Consider the following 15,725-nt stretch of genomic DNA (forward strand, 5'->3'; position numbering starts at 1 on the left):
GAATGCCTTAGATTTGTGAGAATCAAGATCCCCTGTTCCCTGGTCTAGCGCTCCCAGCCATGGCCAAGAAAAGTGGTTAGAGAAGGACGTTGGTTCTTTAGACACTAGGAGAAATTAGGTTTTGTAGAAAGGACCTGTCAGGGCCGCTCCACCTAGAACGCCTGTCGAGCCCTGTTGGGGTACCACATGCCTTCTCCTGTGTCCTCCTGAAACCCTGTGCCTGGCGTTGGAGCTGCAGTGTTTCTCTGCGATTCCAGGCAGGAAGACCCAAGTGATCCTGGAAGATAAGTTACGGAAGCTGGAGGAGGAGTGTAAGCAGAAGGAGGCAGAGCGCGTCAACCTGGAGCTGGAGCTGACGGACGTCAAGGAAAGCCTGAAGAAAGCTCTGGCGGGCGGGGTCACCCTGGGGCTGGCCATCGAGCCGAAATCAGGGACTTCGAGTCCACAGGTGAGCACCCTGCCAGCCCTTCTCCGAAGTCGCGGTGTCCTTGGATAACAATGGCTGTACCCCAAGGGGGCTGCTGTAGTGCGTCTGAGGGGGCGACGACAGCCAAGTGCACAGTCTGTGTCACCAGCTCCAGCCACTCCTGCTGATCATGCGCTACACTCTCTTCTCTTACTCACTGAAATGTGTGAAGGGTGACGGAGACCCTAAGTCTGTGTCTTTCCCCTTTGCATAATCTGGTGATCACAGGTCCTAGTTTGATGCCAAGTCATTCCATAGAAAATTTAGTTCTATCTAGGAAGTGTTTATAAACTGTCTAGCATGTTCCAAGACATGCCAGGTGCTGGGGATATTGAAATGGGTGAAGAGTGATCTGCACTTCCTTAGTGACAGGACAGGGGAGATCATTTGTCCAACACCAGTCATCACGCTAGTCGGCTTACTCTTCACTCTCACCTCACTGGCAGTCGCTGAGCGCCTACTGCTGTCTGTTCTGCTCGGTTACCCCACTGGAAGCCCTACCATCCTGTGAGTCAGACGTTAGCATTTCCAATTTGCTACTGAAGAACTCGAGGCCCAGAGGAGGAGAGGGACCTAGCCACGAAGCACGTCAGAGCGGGCAGCAGGAGGGGCAGCCGGAGCACTGCTCTGCACCCCGGAGCCCCCAATGCACCTGCTCTGGAATGCTCACGTTTCAGGGCCATCTTCCAAATCACGCGGCACCATGTCAGGCCTGGTCTCCTCCACCCAGACACCAGGTGGGCTTATGACTGTGCACCCCTGGAATCCTCCTCCACCCATCTCCACCAGCCATCGCCCGACAACACTGCCCTGTGCCACCTCTACCGCTGTGTCAACACAGAGCCTACTTTGGAAGTTCCCCTTTCTCCCCAGCTCTAGTCTCCTGTCTCAACTCCGAGACTCCCCACTTACTTCCACAGTGTCTCCCTGCCTTGGCCGAGCTAAGTCAGGCAGCCAGGTAGGAGCGTCGTTGCCAAAGCTACACAATGTCTGTGCTGGAAGCTCTTCCAGCCGCACAGAGTAGAGTGTGCAGCAGGTTCTTCAGCGAGACAGCCGGGGCTTACAGTTACTTAATCTCTCTGGGCCCGCTTTTAGCTGTGGAATGGAGATGATAATGTTGCCTCCTGCATCGGATCCCGTGTAGAGAAGCTGCTGGCCCAGGGCCGAGCCAGCATGTGTGCATTCATCCCATTGGAGCATTTGTTCACTCACGTATGTCCATGCATCGCATCATTCACTCAGCATGTGTGTGTTTACATACAAAATGACATAACCCATTCAAGTATATACATTTCTGTAGTTGTATATTGCTATTACATAGAATGATGTATTTCTATGATATGTCATCCTGCATATAAAATGCTGGGTGCATGTGCATACGTGGTCATACGTTGCATATGAACAGGGGTGTGTTCTGGGAAATGCACAGTCAGGTGATTGGGTCACTACATGACCCTCCCCGAGGGCTGACGCCGACCCGGTCGGGGCAGCCACTGCACACCGGGCTGTGTAGTACAGCCTATCGCTTCATCTTTGTATGCGCGGCCCATTACTGACTGCAGCCGTGCATGTACGTGTGTACACTGTGTTCCTTCTGTATGCCGCATGCTTGGGCGCGGCTGTGAACCTCGTAGGTGAGAGTCCCTGTTTCCTGTTCCCTCCCTCTCCTGCAGGGAGACCAGCCAGTAAAATATATTTATGTTGGCTGTCGACAGATCTGTGACGAGCAGTAAAGTAGGAGCAGGGAGGGTCTGGACACCATGGGAGTTAGAAGCCAAGGGCCAGGGGGTGACCTGGAGGTCCCGGGCCTCTCGGTGAGCCCTGTGGTGGGGACCGAGGCCAGCTGTAGAGTGGTAGTAGGCTGTGTGTGCTGACCAGTGCAGCAGCGGGGAAGCCCCAGTGCAAATGGAGTTCTGGGGTCCGTGCGACTCTTGCCCGTGGCGACCTGCTGCAGGAGAGCACGTGGTCCCCGTGGGCTTCTTGTCCTGCATGGGGAGTGGTGGTGGGAAAGGCGTGGCACCTTCCTTTGGCCCATAGGAGGGGCCCCCCCCCCGACCCCAGCAGTCCTAGATCCCACCCTCTCCTGACTTCCAGGCACCAGCGATGACCCTCCTCCTGTGTCTCCAACTTTCCTCTCTATTAGTTCCTTCAACTCATTTTAAGATTCTCTAGTTTATTCCGTCTTTAAAAAGATGAAACCTGATTCTACCTTAGCTCCATGTTCCCCGGTGAATGTCCCGTTGTCTGACGTTTCTCAGCTTCCCTTCCAAACCTCTGCAAGTGGTTGTGTCCCTCCCACCCACTCCCAGCTCTCCGAGGCGTGGCATCCAGTCGGCTTTCCTGATTGCCAGTGCTGTCACTCCAGTGAGGCCACAGCCCTTTCCTCTCCCCGGTTCCAGACACCCCTGGGCTCCGTGGGTGGCCTCCCCCGTCTGCGGTGGCTGTGCTGTTTTCTGGGCTTCTCTGGACCCCTTTTGCTGGCTCCTCCTGCTCATCTGCATGCTTTTCCTTTGGTCCAGTGAACCAAAGCTCATTCCTTCGTAGGTGCAGGCCTGGTTCACCACCTCGGCTTTCCCTGTTCTCAAAGCACAACACCGCCTCTCGCTTTTGAGTCTCCTGATGGACTGTGGTCACGTCATCTGCCCCAGCTCAGTGGCTACCTCCTGCCCGTTGGCTCTCAGACCATGTCCTCTAGTGTGGCTTGTTGGCGACACTTCCGAGATGTGTGTCAGCTCGTTCAGACCCCAGCCTGGCCTCTCCCAGAGATTTATGCCATCGTTGAAATTCTCTGCTTTGCTACCGACCACTGCACCCCCTCCCTCCCTCCCTGCTGGCTGTGCTGCCCGCTAACGCATTAACAAGGAAAGCGAGAACTGAGGTGAAAGTGGCAGTCTTGGGATCTACATGAATGCCTCCCTAGGGGGACCCTGTTTATGGTCATTGAAACCTGCTCTCGTAAAACTACATTCTCTGCGCTCCGAGCAGTATTTTCTCACATCGCTGTTACTGCAGTAATAATAGGGAGTGCTTATTCCTTGGAGATTCGTTTGGGTATGCACAGCAGACTGCTAACATTTTTTCCCAAAGAGCAGTTTGCAGTCCCACATGGGAGAACACAGGTAGGGCCTTGGCAAATGAGTGCATATTTTATTCCATTTTAAGCCTTCCAGAAAACTTGTCTTTGTTTTTTGCTAGAGGGTGTGCATTGCAAGAGAGAAACACCCTTCCAGGGGACCTGGTTATGATGCAATCCTTTCTTTCCCTTCATTTTTGCATCCCATCAAGATCATAGGCATGAACACACATGCCTGCTGTGTTTTCAAGGCACTGGGGCTGGAATCAAGCCACAGTCAGCCATGTGGGATCCGACTTCCTCTGAAGAGTGTTTAGCCACCGTGCTACAGAGCGTGGAAGAGCCAAGCTTTGAGTGCAGAAGACGTGGACTTGAGTCCTGCTGACTTCCTAGCCCCAGCCAGAGCGTCCCTCTGAGCCTCAGCTTTCCAATCTGTAAAATGGAACTTCTCAAGGTGCTTTGAGATTGGGCACTGAGTTAGGTGGTCCTGATGGTTGTTACTCTTGGCCATTTTCAAATCCATTTCTTCATTAAAATATGTCACGTTCCTGCTGGAAAACACCGGTAGCCTGGAGACCATTCTCACACAGGGCTCTCCCTCCTCCCAGTCTCCAGTGTTGCGGCATCGGACTCTGGAGAACTCGCCCATCTCCAGCTGTGACACCAGCGATGCAGAAGGCCCCCTGCCGGTGAACAGCGCCGCTGTCCTGAAGAAGAGCCAGCCAGCCTCGGGCAGCTCCCCCTGCCGAGGGCACGTGCTGAGGAAGGCCAAGGTGAGTCCCCAGGTTCCCTGTCATCGCTGACCCTGGGGCGGTGCAGGCATTCTGTTCAGGCACTTAGAGCTCTCAGGCTTCTGTGGACATGAGGGAGTGCTCCCCCGGTACCTGGCTTCTGTTAGCTGGCCCCACGTGAGCACTCGCCCAGCCCTGCTGCACCAGCCTCCTTCAGGGCCCGGGTCTTCCTGGGCAGAGCCAGGCCCCACACTGAGTGGGGAGCAGTGTACCCCTGGGCGTCAGTAAAAGGCAGCAGCTTTGGCTCTATCTCCGATGCCGGGCACTCTTGGCTTCTCTGGACTTGTTTTCTTACTTGTAGAGTGGAGATAGGACCAGACGACTGCTGCGGTCCTTCCCAGCATGCCGATTCTGTGCAAATAAAAATAAAAATAAAAAACAAGGCCAGGAATAAACTTTTCTCCGATTCCCTCCCCAGCCCATCCTCATCTGGCCATAGGTATCCTAGGAAATCTCTACTCCATTCTGCAGTATCTTCTCATCTCATGGGATTAGTCACTAAGTATTTTTAAGATAGTTTCTTTTATTCTTTCCTCCTCCCTTCCTTTCATTCTCTCCCTTCTCCTCCCTCCTGCCCTTCTTCCCTTCCTTTTGACAGAGAGAGAGACTGGCACCCTCAGTAGGGTCTCAGGCCCCAGTCCTCCCCTCAGCCATCTCAGCCAGCTAAGAGCATGGGCTCCAGGTCGACCCAGGAAGCGAACTCCCACCTCCCATCGGGCCCCAGGGTTGCAGGGCAGCACACCTCCTCCACACCACCGTGGTTGAGCTGTAGACACTAACAATTCTTGATGCTAACCTTAAAACATCTCAGAAAAATTCGAAACCAGTTTCTAGTTTATGAAAGCGAAGAGTCGTTGGGCGCAGTGGCTGAGAGGGTACTGTACGCAGAACAGGCTTGGTACGGGGACATGAGCAGTGGCCCCAGATGGTCTTGTCTGTTCTGATAAATGTGGTGGCCTTTTCTGTCTCTGTGGGGTCTTCTAATTGCGCACATTGCTTTTGTTCTTTGCCAGCTTTTGGAACCCATTTCAAATGAGCAGAGAGCAGTATATTATTTCTCGAAGGGTGGGTCTAGTGTTAAATAAAAACACGAATGTCAGCCACCTGCCGCACCGTCCGTGTGTCCGTGGCAGGGTGGGGTGATCAGTGTGGTAGCCACGGCACACTAGAATATCTGCCCTCCGTAGCAAAGGCTTTTTATGGGAGAGTGTCCTTATTGGTAAAAAGAAGCATCAGCGTGTCTCGTTTCCTTTCTGAGCCTCCCTCAAGTGTGCTGGGTTTATAACCATTTTGCTCATTCATCGAGGACTGTGTTTTGCCTGAGGGACATTTGGAATTGCGCTGCCCAATAAGGTTCCATTTTTTATTTGCAGATGAGAAACGTCATAGAATATTTCATTTATTTGGTTTCTTTACCATCAAAGAGATGGGTTTACGGTTCTGCCGCCAGCCTCGGCCAGGGCTCCACCTCCTGTGCGTGCGCTCACTGCCCAGAGGTGGGGCACTGCTTTGCCCCTGCAGCTTTCTCAGGGTGGACCCCAGCATGACCTCAGCATCTGCTCCTGCCCATGGCAGACACACAGCAGAGGTGGGAGTGGCCCATGCTCATTGCAGGAAATAAGTACCCCTGTTCACAGGTCCAGAAAACACTGTGGAAGCACTTCTTATCTTTCTAGCTAGGAGTCTTGTGCACAGCCTCACTGATTCCGGAATTTCTGAGAATAGTGACAGGGAACCCACACAGCCGGGGGTGGAGATGGCCGTTGGCCTTTTGACCTGGGAACACTAATGCACTCATGGGCCCTTCATAGACAGGGTCTCACCTGCTCATCTGCCCAACCCTGGGGGATGGCCACTGCAATCCCTGCTCCTCCGCACTCCTCTTAGGAGTTTGGGCACGCACACACTCCAGCTCTATCCTGAGGGCCAGGGACTCTGACTTATTTCACGTATAGGGAACATTCCTAAAATAATTTACAGCTCTGGGAAGAGAGTGCTCTGGATATGAGAAAGAGCTCTTTGGAAAGTCAGAGACTTTGAACCACACGTCCCAGGATGTCCTCGGTTGGAAGGGGGCAAGAAATAGCCACAACGCCCAGCTCCAAGCCCAGCTCTGCTGCCCCTCTGTCTGACAGGCCATGTGCAGGGGACACTGGCAGCACAGGTGTGGTCCTGGCAGCCCCGCTTTCAGAGGGAAGAGGCGCGGGGCTGCCCAGAGTCTGTGCCCACCAGGCACCCGAGTGTCCTAGCGTAGTGGCACCCACGTCAGGGTCCCGTTTCCTCTCCACAGGGCCCATCCTACCCTGGGCTGGCAGTGCCCAGGAGTTCCCATTCTGGCACTCTGGGTTGCGCCCTGTGTGAGCTGGCCTTTGAAATGCCATTACATTTGCTGAACTTGGCGCCAGGCACATTTGGCAGCTCCTCTAGATGACGTGTAAGTCTTTGTTCTCTCAGCCTCCACCGCCTGGCCGCAGAGTGACCAAGTGCACAGCGAGCTGCCCATCACTGCCGCCCTCGGGGTATTGTCCTCCGGGCCCCTCCCGTCTGCGCCGCCCGTGCAGACCTCACGGGGTAGGCGTAGGCGACCCTGCTAGTCATCCTCCCCTTGCAGAACCGAGCCAAGCGCCTGGAAGTGCCTCGTGTGTGTGTTCTGGTTCTGTTCCTTTCGTTTTGTTTTGTTTTGTTTTTGCCATATGGCACCTGTGCTGGCCAGAGAGAGGCAGTGAGAGGGAAAGGGAGACATCACCCCTGGGGGAATGGCCACGCTGCAACCCCTTCTCCACTCTCCTGTCATGATTTTGGGCTTGCACACACACGCACCGTGTGATTTTCAAGTCAGCAGGTTCCCAAGTCATGGTCAGTCACGACCACTCCACCCACTGTGCCACCTGCAGGCCCTGGGCATGTTTTCATCCTCACTGGTCGTAGCTTGGTTTAGATTTTTGTTTCTGCCACATATGCTAATGCATGCATTAAACCATTAATTGAACTGAGATTTGGATTCTAGGTAAGCTGAGAAGTGCTTGCCTTTGCACAGAGTGCAGAGCTGCGGGGTGGACCCGACCCAGCCAGCAGGGCCCTGGAGGTACAGTGGAGTCAGCATCATGTCGGGGCAGAGCACGCGGCGCACCAGGCTGCTGAGCACGGAGGAAGAAGGCCCCCGTGTGTCGGCCAGGCCAACACAGTCTCTCCTTTGATCTTCTCGGTGATGCGTGGGGAGCTTTGCCATGATCAGCAGAACTCACGTCGCCTTGGGGCCCAGAGAGATTCAGTGACTTCCCCAGGGCGCCACAGCAGTAGGGCCAGGAGAAGCTCCAGGCTCGCTCTCTCTCTGTGCCTCAGAAGCAGCTGCTTAGAGGAAGGGTGTTGGTCCGTCTCTGACGTGGGCCTGTTCTGCCTCTTCTTCCTGGCAGCTGAACTCGGGGGAAACCCCACTTCAGACCCAGGTAGCTCCACAGAGCCTAGGAGGAGTCCAAGCTTCTCGCCTTCCGTGCGGCCGCCCTGGGTGCTGCGGGCACAGGGAGGGTAGATGTGGGGGGGTATGGCCCGGAGCCCGGTCCAGCAGGGACGTGGCGGCAGGCAGTCTGGTAACGAGGTGTGTGGAAAGTGCATGGCATGACCTGCACAAATAGCAGAAGACGGTGCACTGCCCCGAGGGGAGGGGACATCACGGCCTGGTCCCTAGCTGACCCATGATGGAGGGGGGACGAGATGTGGCAGAGTGCAGAGGGGACGGGCTTTGCTCTTTGTCCCAGCTTCGTCAGTTTGAACTTAAAGCAAGTCACTAAGCTTACGTGACCTCGTTTGTAAAATGTGGACACAGCTCGCGTAGGAGTGTCGTCAGCAGATAGCCACATTTGGCAGTCGGCCTGGCGCCGGGCCCTGGAGCTCGTGTCTGCCCTCGCGGCGGTGGCGGCGGGGGGCGGTGGTGGCGGTGGCGGTGGCGGTGTGGAGCCTGCAGTTCTCCTCAGCCGCGGGTGTGCACGTCCAGCTGTTGTATCGAACAGACTGAAGCACCTACTTTTTTATAAAACGTTCTTATAAACATTTTTTATGGTGGCGAAATAAATAGAAATTCTGCCTTCTTCCTCTTTTGAAGCGTATGGCTCAGTGACGTCGCGTTCACTGCTGCACATCCGTCCCCACCCCGTCTCCAGAGCGCTCTCCATCTCCACAGACTGAGACTCTGTCCCCTGTAACACTGACCGCGCTGCCTTTCTGTCCCTGGGCATGGTCAGGGGAACAGTGCAGCACTCGCTCTTGGGCTCCCGGCTTATTTCACACAGAATAGGTCGTCGGGTGCCCCCAGGCGGGCCCAGTCTCAGACTCCCTTCCTCTTTGAGGCTGACTAGTGTCCCGTTGCAGACCCACCATGTGGCCCTCACCCACTCCGTCGGAGCTGTCCCGGTGCTGCTGTGAGCGCGGTGTGGTGCTGGCGCCTGCTGCAGCTCTCTGAGGGACGCGTCTGACGGTGGAGCCGCAGGAACGGGTGGTGACTCTGCCCGATCGCGCGAGGAGCCGTGGCACCACATTCCCGTGGTAGTCGGATGTCCGTGGGACGCCGCGCGACTCGTCCATTTACACTGCTCTCCTCTTCTCTAGGAGTGGGAGCTGAAGAACGGGACATAGAGGAACGCGAGCCTGCTCGTCCCTTCACCGGGGTCGTCTGTGTGATCGCCGAAGCCCCACCCGAAGTGGCCTCGACTACACAAACGACTGAGGCGTTGCGACTGAGTTCTGATATCCACTCCTTGGCCCTGGCACACGTGTATTTTTTCTACTGTCCTTTAAAACGATTTACTTGTGAGACTTTGGCTTCCAACTTTATTAGAACAAAAAGGGATACAAAGGTATTGTAGAGGCTCCCGTGGCGGGCGGGGATGCCATGTCTTTCTAAGCAGCTGAGTGACTGCTTTGACCCACACCAGCTAGCCCCGACCAAAGAGGGGTGGTTCCATGAGTCCTGGACGAGACCGTGGGTCAGGCATGGAGGGGCTCGGACCCTGGCTGCTCCCGTGGCTGCTCTGGCCGTGGGTGTGACCACGTGGGGGCGTCGAGCCCACCTCATGCCTGCCGAGAGGGTCAGGGGTCACGTAGCCCTGACGTGAATGGCATGGGCTCTGTGTGTCTCAGCGTCCCCTTCCCCACGTGCCTGACCCTGGTCACTTACAGGCACGAGAAATTTGTGCTGTGAAGCATTTTTTACCTTTTAGTTCTTTTTGAAAGGTTTTTGGACAGGTGCTTTTGTCACCAGGACAGGAAAAGCTGCCATTGTTTTAGCCCTCTCCCCTTTTATAAATGTCTTTACTGTGTGCTGCACTTAGATCTAAGGGTTGCTCAGAGACCCCGCACCCCGTTTCATGAACTCTGAACTGCTTTGGAAAAGAGCAGCAGAGTCTTCAACACTTCGCTCATGTGTGCCCCCACCCAGCCCGAGACACCCAGCCTGTCCCACCTCTGCAGACTGGCCCGTGCTCCGCAGAGGACAGCTCTGGTTTGACTCGGCATCTGTAGGGCCTTCCCCGATGCATGGGGCCATGGCAGTCCTGTAGGAAGAAAGCCAGCTCTGGGACTTGTACAGTCGTCACACTGTACCGTCTTCAAGCAGGGTCTCCGAGAGCTTCCTGCACCTCCTCAGCTCCTTCCCCTGTCTGTAAACTTAAGCCATGAATGGGGCTCTGGGCCTGGCCTTGCTTCCTCTCCCGAGCACGACAAGGCCGGGGGGGCCTCGTCCCATTGTCTGGCTTGCCTTCTGTGCAATATTTTTGGAGCATTCAGATGCCTAAGACATGAAGAGAGTGTGTAGGTCAGACGAGTTCCTGCGCCGTAGCTCTAACAGCCAGGCATTCTCTATGTGGAAAGATGCGGTGACTGGTAAGGAAACAGAAGCAAGTCGCCCAGAACCCTCTGCAGGCTGGCTCCCAGAGACCAGTCACCATGTGTGTGCCGGGCTCCTTCCCAAAGCGCAGCAGTGGGGACACGTCTGCCTGGACGTGGGCCTCCCACGCACATCTGGACCGTCTCCATGTTATAGGGAGGGAGAGGTGGCAGGGCAGCATTCAGATGCCTAAGACACATGAAGAGAGTGTGTAGGTCAGACGAGTTCCTGCGCCGTAGCTCTAACAGCCAGGCATTCTCTATGTGGAAAGATGCGGTGACTGGTAAGGAAACAGAAGCAAGTCGCCCAGAACCCTCTGCAGGCTGGCTCCCAGAGACCAGTCACCATGTGTGTGCCGGGCTCCTTCCCAAAGCGCAGCAGTGGGGACACGTCTGCCTGGACGTGGGCCTCCCACGCACATCTGGACCGTCTCCATGTTATAGGGAGGGAGAGGTGGCAGGGCAGCAGTCTCCTGCGTTTCCCCACAGACGCACTTTCAGAACACCTCTGCAGGTCAGCCATATCGCCCACAGGCCTCCACAGCTGGGCGAGTGCTAACCTAGGTCATTGCCCACAGGCCTCCACAGCCGGGTGGGTGCTAACCTAGGTCATCGCCCACAGGTCTCCACAGCCAGTGGGTGCTGGTGGGTGCTAACTTAGGTCAGCCGTATCACCCACAGGCCTCCACAGCCAGGGTGAGTGCTAACCTAGGTCAGCCGAATCACCCACAGGCCTCCACAGCCAGGGTGAGTGCTAACCTAGGTCATCGCCCACAGGCCTCCACAGCCGGGTGGGTGCTAACCTAGGTCAGCCATATTGCCCACAGGCCTCCGCAGCCGGGTGAGTGCCAACCTCCTGGCCCGACGCTCTGTGTGAGCCGTGTTGGATTTGGTGGCGGGAAGCTAGTCCCCGGGTACAGGGAGGTTTTACAGCACAGGTCGGAAGCTGCTTAGCTTGAGTCCACCTGAAACTTGAATGGAGTGCGAAGCCATCTGCTAGGAGCATGTCCGGCTCGTGGCATTCTCACGCTGGAGCTCCGTCCTTCTCGGTGTGCTCCACGGAGGCACATCCCACCAGCATCGACGAGGCAGGGAGGCCGGGCGAGGAAGCCTTCCAAACACGCGGGCCGCCCTCAGGCGCTGCTGAGGAGCCCCTCTCCTGTCCTGGTGGTTTCCTGTCGTAGGAAGCTGTGGCCACTTGTGTCATAGGAAGCTCATTTCCTAATAAGGAGAAAAGCTTCATCTACCATAGGTTTTTGTCGCGTTCAGGTCAAAGCAGCTTCTCATGTTAAGGCTGTCAGGTCTTTCTGATTGGCCATCTTCTTTGCTCAAGAGAACCGTGTCACGTTCTGACTGTTACTCGAGGGGAAAGAGCCAGCCCGAACTGCTCCTTGCCCAGCAGTGGGCGCCGGCAGTCTGGGGGCGGGTGTCAGAGCACCCAGGGGAGCGCATGGACCTCCAACATCGCCTCGCTGGCGCCTCCGCCTTGCACATGGAGACCCCAATGCCCTGGCCAGCCGGTCAGATCGGTGTCCAAGCCAGGATTGGGGTGCTGGTCCTCAGGCCCCCAGCGTGTGTGAGAGACCCGGGGTGTAAGTTCCCTTTGATAACCAGCAGCCTTAGAGCGCACGGCAGAGCCAGCGAGCCGGCGCCGCTCCACGCGGAGGCATGGCCTCTCTGCTGACGTGTGTTCCCTGGGCATTTTTAGACTTGATCAGAAAGGTAGTCTAAAGCATCTGCATCCGAGTAAGTTATTTATTTGTATATGTTCAGTAAATGTAGTTTTAATTTATGTCTGTACATACTAGAAACAGGCGACACCTTGTCTGAATTACCACAGTGATCTCTGCACTACCCTCCAAACGTGCCCCAGGGTGGAGCACCCCCTTGCTTCTGGCCCCCGAGTGCAGCAGCCTGCACTGGAATACAGCCGGGCTGAGCGTGCGAAAGGCCCGGCCGACCCCGTGCTGCGAGGGAGCAGGTCACGTCCTCTGGGAGAAGTCAGGGGCCCTTTGTAATGTCACCAGGACTGTAACCCTTGTGTTCTTGGTGCTGGCCAGGCTGTTCCAGGGTGCCGACAGTGAGTGAGGCGCTGGGCCGTACAGGCAGGGCTGGCTGGAGGACGGGACAGGCCGGGCAGCTAAGTTCGACGGGTCTCAGGGCCCCTTCTATGACCCCTGAGGCCACGATGTTATCCCTCAGGGTTCTGCTTCGGGCAGTATTTCATCCCCAGCACCGAGGTCCCCTCCACGTGTGTGCTTTACAGTGTTCCGCTGTCTAGCCAGCCTCTCCCAGGAGCACTGTGAGGGTCCCAGGAGGGCCCCTTTGGTACCCCCTGACCCGGGCGCAGCCTGGGCCCTCATTTCCCCTGCCCGAATTCTGTGAGGATCCAGCAACGCAGCTGTGCCTGTGCCCGAGAAGCCAGCAGCTCCCCACAGGGCCCCCGAGTCGGTGGCCCCACCGCAGGGTGACCAGTGTGGCTCTGCCCAGTGGGCCCACAGGTGAGCGTGACTGGCCAGTCTGGGGTCTCTGCAGAGCCCTTCTCCCAGGCTAACTGGTGGCTGCTTCCAGTCACGGGCGAGACCATCTTGTTCCCCCTGGGTGCGCCTCAGTGGCCAAGCATGAACTTCCTGTGTTCATCTCTCCTGTCCCAGAGTCATTTCCAGCTGTTCTCAGATAACCGGGACTACTCTGACAGGTCAGCGGCGTGCCACACCTGTAAAGTCTGTTTCAAAAAGAGTGTGTCCTGGGCTCCAAGGGCCCTCCGGGAAGCGGGTCCAGATTCCTTGTAATCAGGGCAACAATTGGGAGTTTGTGTCCGGGTGTCCGAAGGGCAGCTTGGAAGCTGGGGTTGGGGTGGGGGAGGTGGGCAAAAGTCATTTCTTTGTGGTCACCTCTTACTTTCCAGAAGGGACAGTGAGTCTGCTTCCACGCTATTTGGGGCAAAGGCGAAGTAGCCCACAGACCTGGCTCTCCGGCAGCGTTGTGCTTCTCACCGCAGTCGCGTGGTTAGAAGCCTTCTCAGGACGGGCCGCCGCAGCGTGTGCTCAGGGGCCTCTTCCACCGGGCAGCAGGAGCTTAGCTCAACCTGCAGCTGACTTCTGAGACTGGACAGCTGGCGGGGCGCTGACCCCTGAGCTCCCTGGCAGCCCCCAGTCAAGCAGATCAGGTGCTTGTGTGAGTAGCCCCTTCCAGGAGACAGCACTGGAGGGTCCTGCAGACCGAGCAGCCAAGGTGCTCCTCAGCCTCCGTCAAGGTCATGGCAATACTCCAATGTTAAATGACTGCCTTTGTTTTCTGTCTAAAATGGTGTTTAATAATAATAATAGTAATACTTTCAAATTGATGGCATAATTTTAAATAAGATAATTAACATTTTTGTTCCTATTGTTATTACTGCCTTCCCGTCCCCACGAAGGTCCGGGTTAAATACTGTGAAATAAACTAAAACGAAATGAACTAAACTTTTCCTGCCGTGTACACACCAGGCACAGCCTCGCGGAAGAAGCAGAACCACCTCTGTAAACACCCACGCCATCGCAGGGCAACCTGCTGTTAAAGAAGGGAACCGCTCCCGTGGAAGCCGCTGGCCTCGGGTGTAGTATGCTTTTGCTCGTCCTTCGTCAGATATTTCTTCCAGAAAACCTCCGCTTCACAGTGTCCAAGTATTGTTGAGTATTTCCAGTTGTTAATCTCAACGTGAGATCTTCAGATCATCATTCTTAGGGACCAAAGGTGTTTTTTAACAGAAGAAATCTTTTTATTTGATTTTCTAACAAGAAAGTTAGTATTCGCTCTGAATTTTCACATCAGCTTTTAAATGATAGATACTCAGAATTAATCGACCATGGCTATCAGTTGTAAAGTGTTTTCATATTAAGAATGTAATTATTTCCTTATTGTATTTTTTCAAAACTAAAGTCCTATTTAAAATTCTCTGTGAAAGAAACAGGCAAAGTAACAGGAAAGATTTTTTTTAATTAACTATGTTGGTAGTGCCCATTTTAAATGACTGTAAATATATTTTCACTGTGTTTCTCAATGTATTTAATTCATAAAGTTAAAAAAAATTTATGAAAAGAAACTTGCAATGGCAAGACTAGTTTTCAGTCCACTTCCCATTTTCTAGTAGTCTCTCTTGAATCCTGTGCTTCCCTAATTGATTTTCTACTGTTTTCCATGGGGCAGCCCCAGGACAGGCGCCCGTTGGCGTGACCCGTTATGTATTCTTAATAAAACCGTACTCTTCCGACGAGGCCTGGTGTCTTCACTGACTCTGGTTTGTGGCGGAGACTGGGAAGTCACTCGGCGTTCGGACGTCCTCACTTGCAGTTGGATGGAGATCTTTTGCCGGCCTGACAAACATCCCTGGGTGCTCTTGGCGGTTTTATAAAGCAAAGCTGAGAGCTTGGGTGTGCTGTGGACAGGTGGAGGGGGAGGGGTCAGAGTAAGAGGGTGGGGAGGATGAAGGAACCTCAGTTGTTATTTAAGACAAACAAAACAAAACAACAAAACAAAACAAAAACCTAGCATTTAGTCCACAGACCTGAATACTCTAGAAATATTTGCACAAGTGTCAGGCTCAGCCAGGCGCTAGAAGTAGAAATAACCAAGCCTGCTCCCTACTCTCACGGGGCTGCGCTAGTCATTATAAACAGGTAACTGCTGTGCCTTTTGAGGGGAGGATCACATGACATTTCTGGGATCACGGGAGAGCAGCTAACTTAGAGGCGGTTGGGTAGGGCTTTGTAGAGGGGTGGGGTTACGTGAGCTAGGCTATGATTTAAATAGGAGTTCGGCCAGGAAAGAGCGCAAAGGCATCCCAGTTGGAGCACTGGTGTGGAGGGCAGAGGGCGTGGGCTGCCTTGGGCAGAAGCTGGTGGCGTCACGTGACCAGGACATGGCACAGGGCAGAGTATTAGAGAGCCGGGCCTAGAGGAGCAGACTAGGGCGGAACGTCGAGGCCTTGGCCATGCTCATGGCCGTGAGCTCTGAGACGGAGTGTGCCCAGGGCCTCCGCAGGTGTGCAAGCCCGACTGGTGGAGAAGGCAGCTAAAACCGAAGGAGACCGCGAGGTGGCCAGCCTTCTCCTGAGACGTAGCGTGGAGGCAGCCCGAAACGTGCTTGCAGGCAGCAGCCGAGCAGCAGGGCTGGGACTGTTGCCTGAGGCGACACAGAGGGAGAAAGAGCAGCTCGGTACCAGCAGAATCCATGGGGCCCAGGACATGCGGGTCCCCAAGAGAGACCAGGCCTGAGCACAAGAGAAGGTGCAGCCTGGAGGCCACCCGGCACAGGTGTATCTGTGTAGGACCTGGGGACGTGCTCAGTGACAAATGACCTACCTTTCCAAGGCCTGTGGCCCGCTAGCCCTGGTGTCCCTCCCCCTTGCTCTGTAGTAAGAGGTGGAGCCGGGCTGGTGACACAGACAATGAAGGTTGACCTTCTGTGGTTAATAGGCACAGGGAGCTCTGCAGGCCTCTCCGATGAGAAGCTGTTCCTCGAATGCTATTGGCTCCCC

General features: G+C 55.2%; 1 protein-coding gene across 3 annotated transcripts in view; it reads left to right on the forward strand.

Moving 5' to 3' along the window:
* Positions 1 to 14,463, forward strand: part of AFAP1 (actin filament associated protein 1) — a 183,789-nt gene extending 169,326 nt beyond the window's left edge. For all 3 annotated transcript variants that reach the window (XM_006153638.3, XM_006153640.3, XM_027773866.1), the window contains 4 exons: positions 258 to 448; positions 4,148 to 4,312; positions 8,933 to 10,374; positions 10,662 to 14,463. In XM_006153638.3, the coding sequence (XP_006153700.1) occupies positions 258 to 448; positions 4,148 to 4,312; positions 8,933 to 8,959 (383 nt within the window). In that variant the 3' untranslated portion in view covers positions 8,960 to 10,374; positions 10,662 to 14,463. The remainder of the gene's footprint in view (positions 1 to 257; positions 449 to 4,147; positions 4,313 to 8,932; positions 10,375 to 10,661) is intronic.
* The last annotated feature ends 1,262 nt before the right edge of the window (positions 14,464 to 15,725 follow it).

Source organism: Tupaia chinensis, unplaced genomic scaffold (genome assembly GCF_000334495.1).
Source record: "Tupaia chinensis unplaced genomic scaffold, TupChi_1.0 Scaffold000384_1, whole genome shotgun sequence".
Taxonomy (NCBI): domain Eukaryota; kingdom Metazoa; phylum Chordata; class Mammalia; order Scandentia; family Tupaiidae; genus Tupaia; species Tupaia belangeri.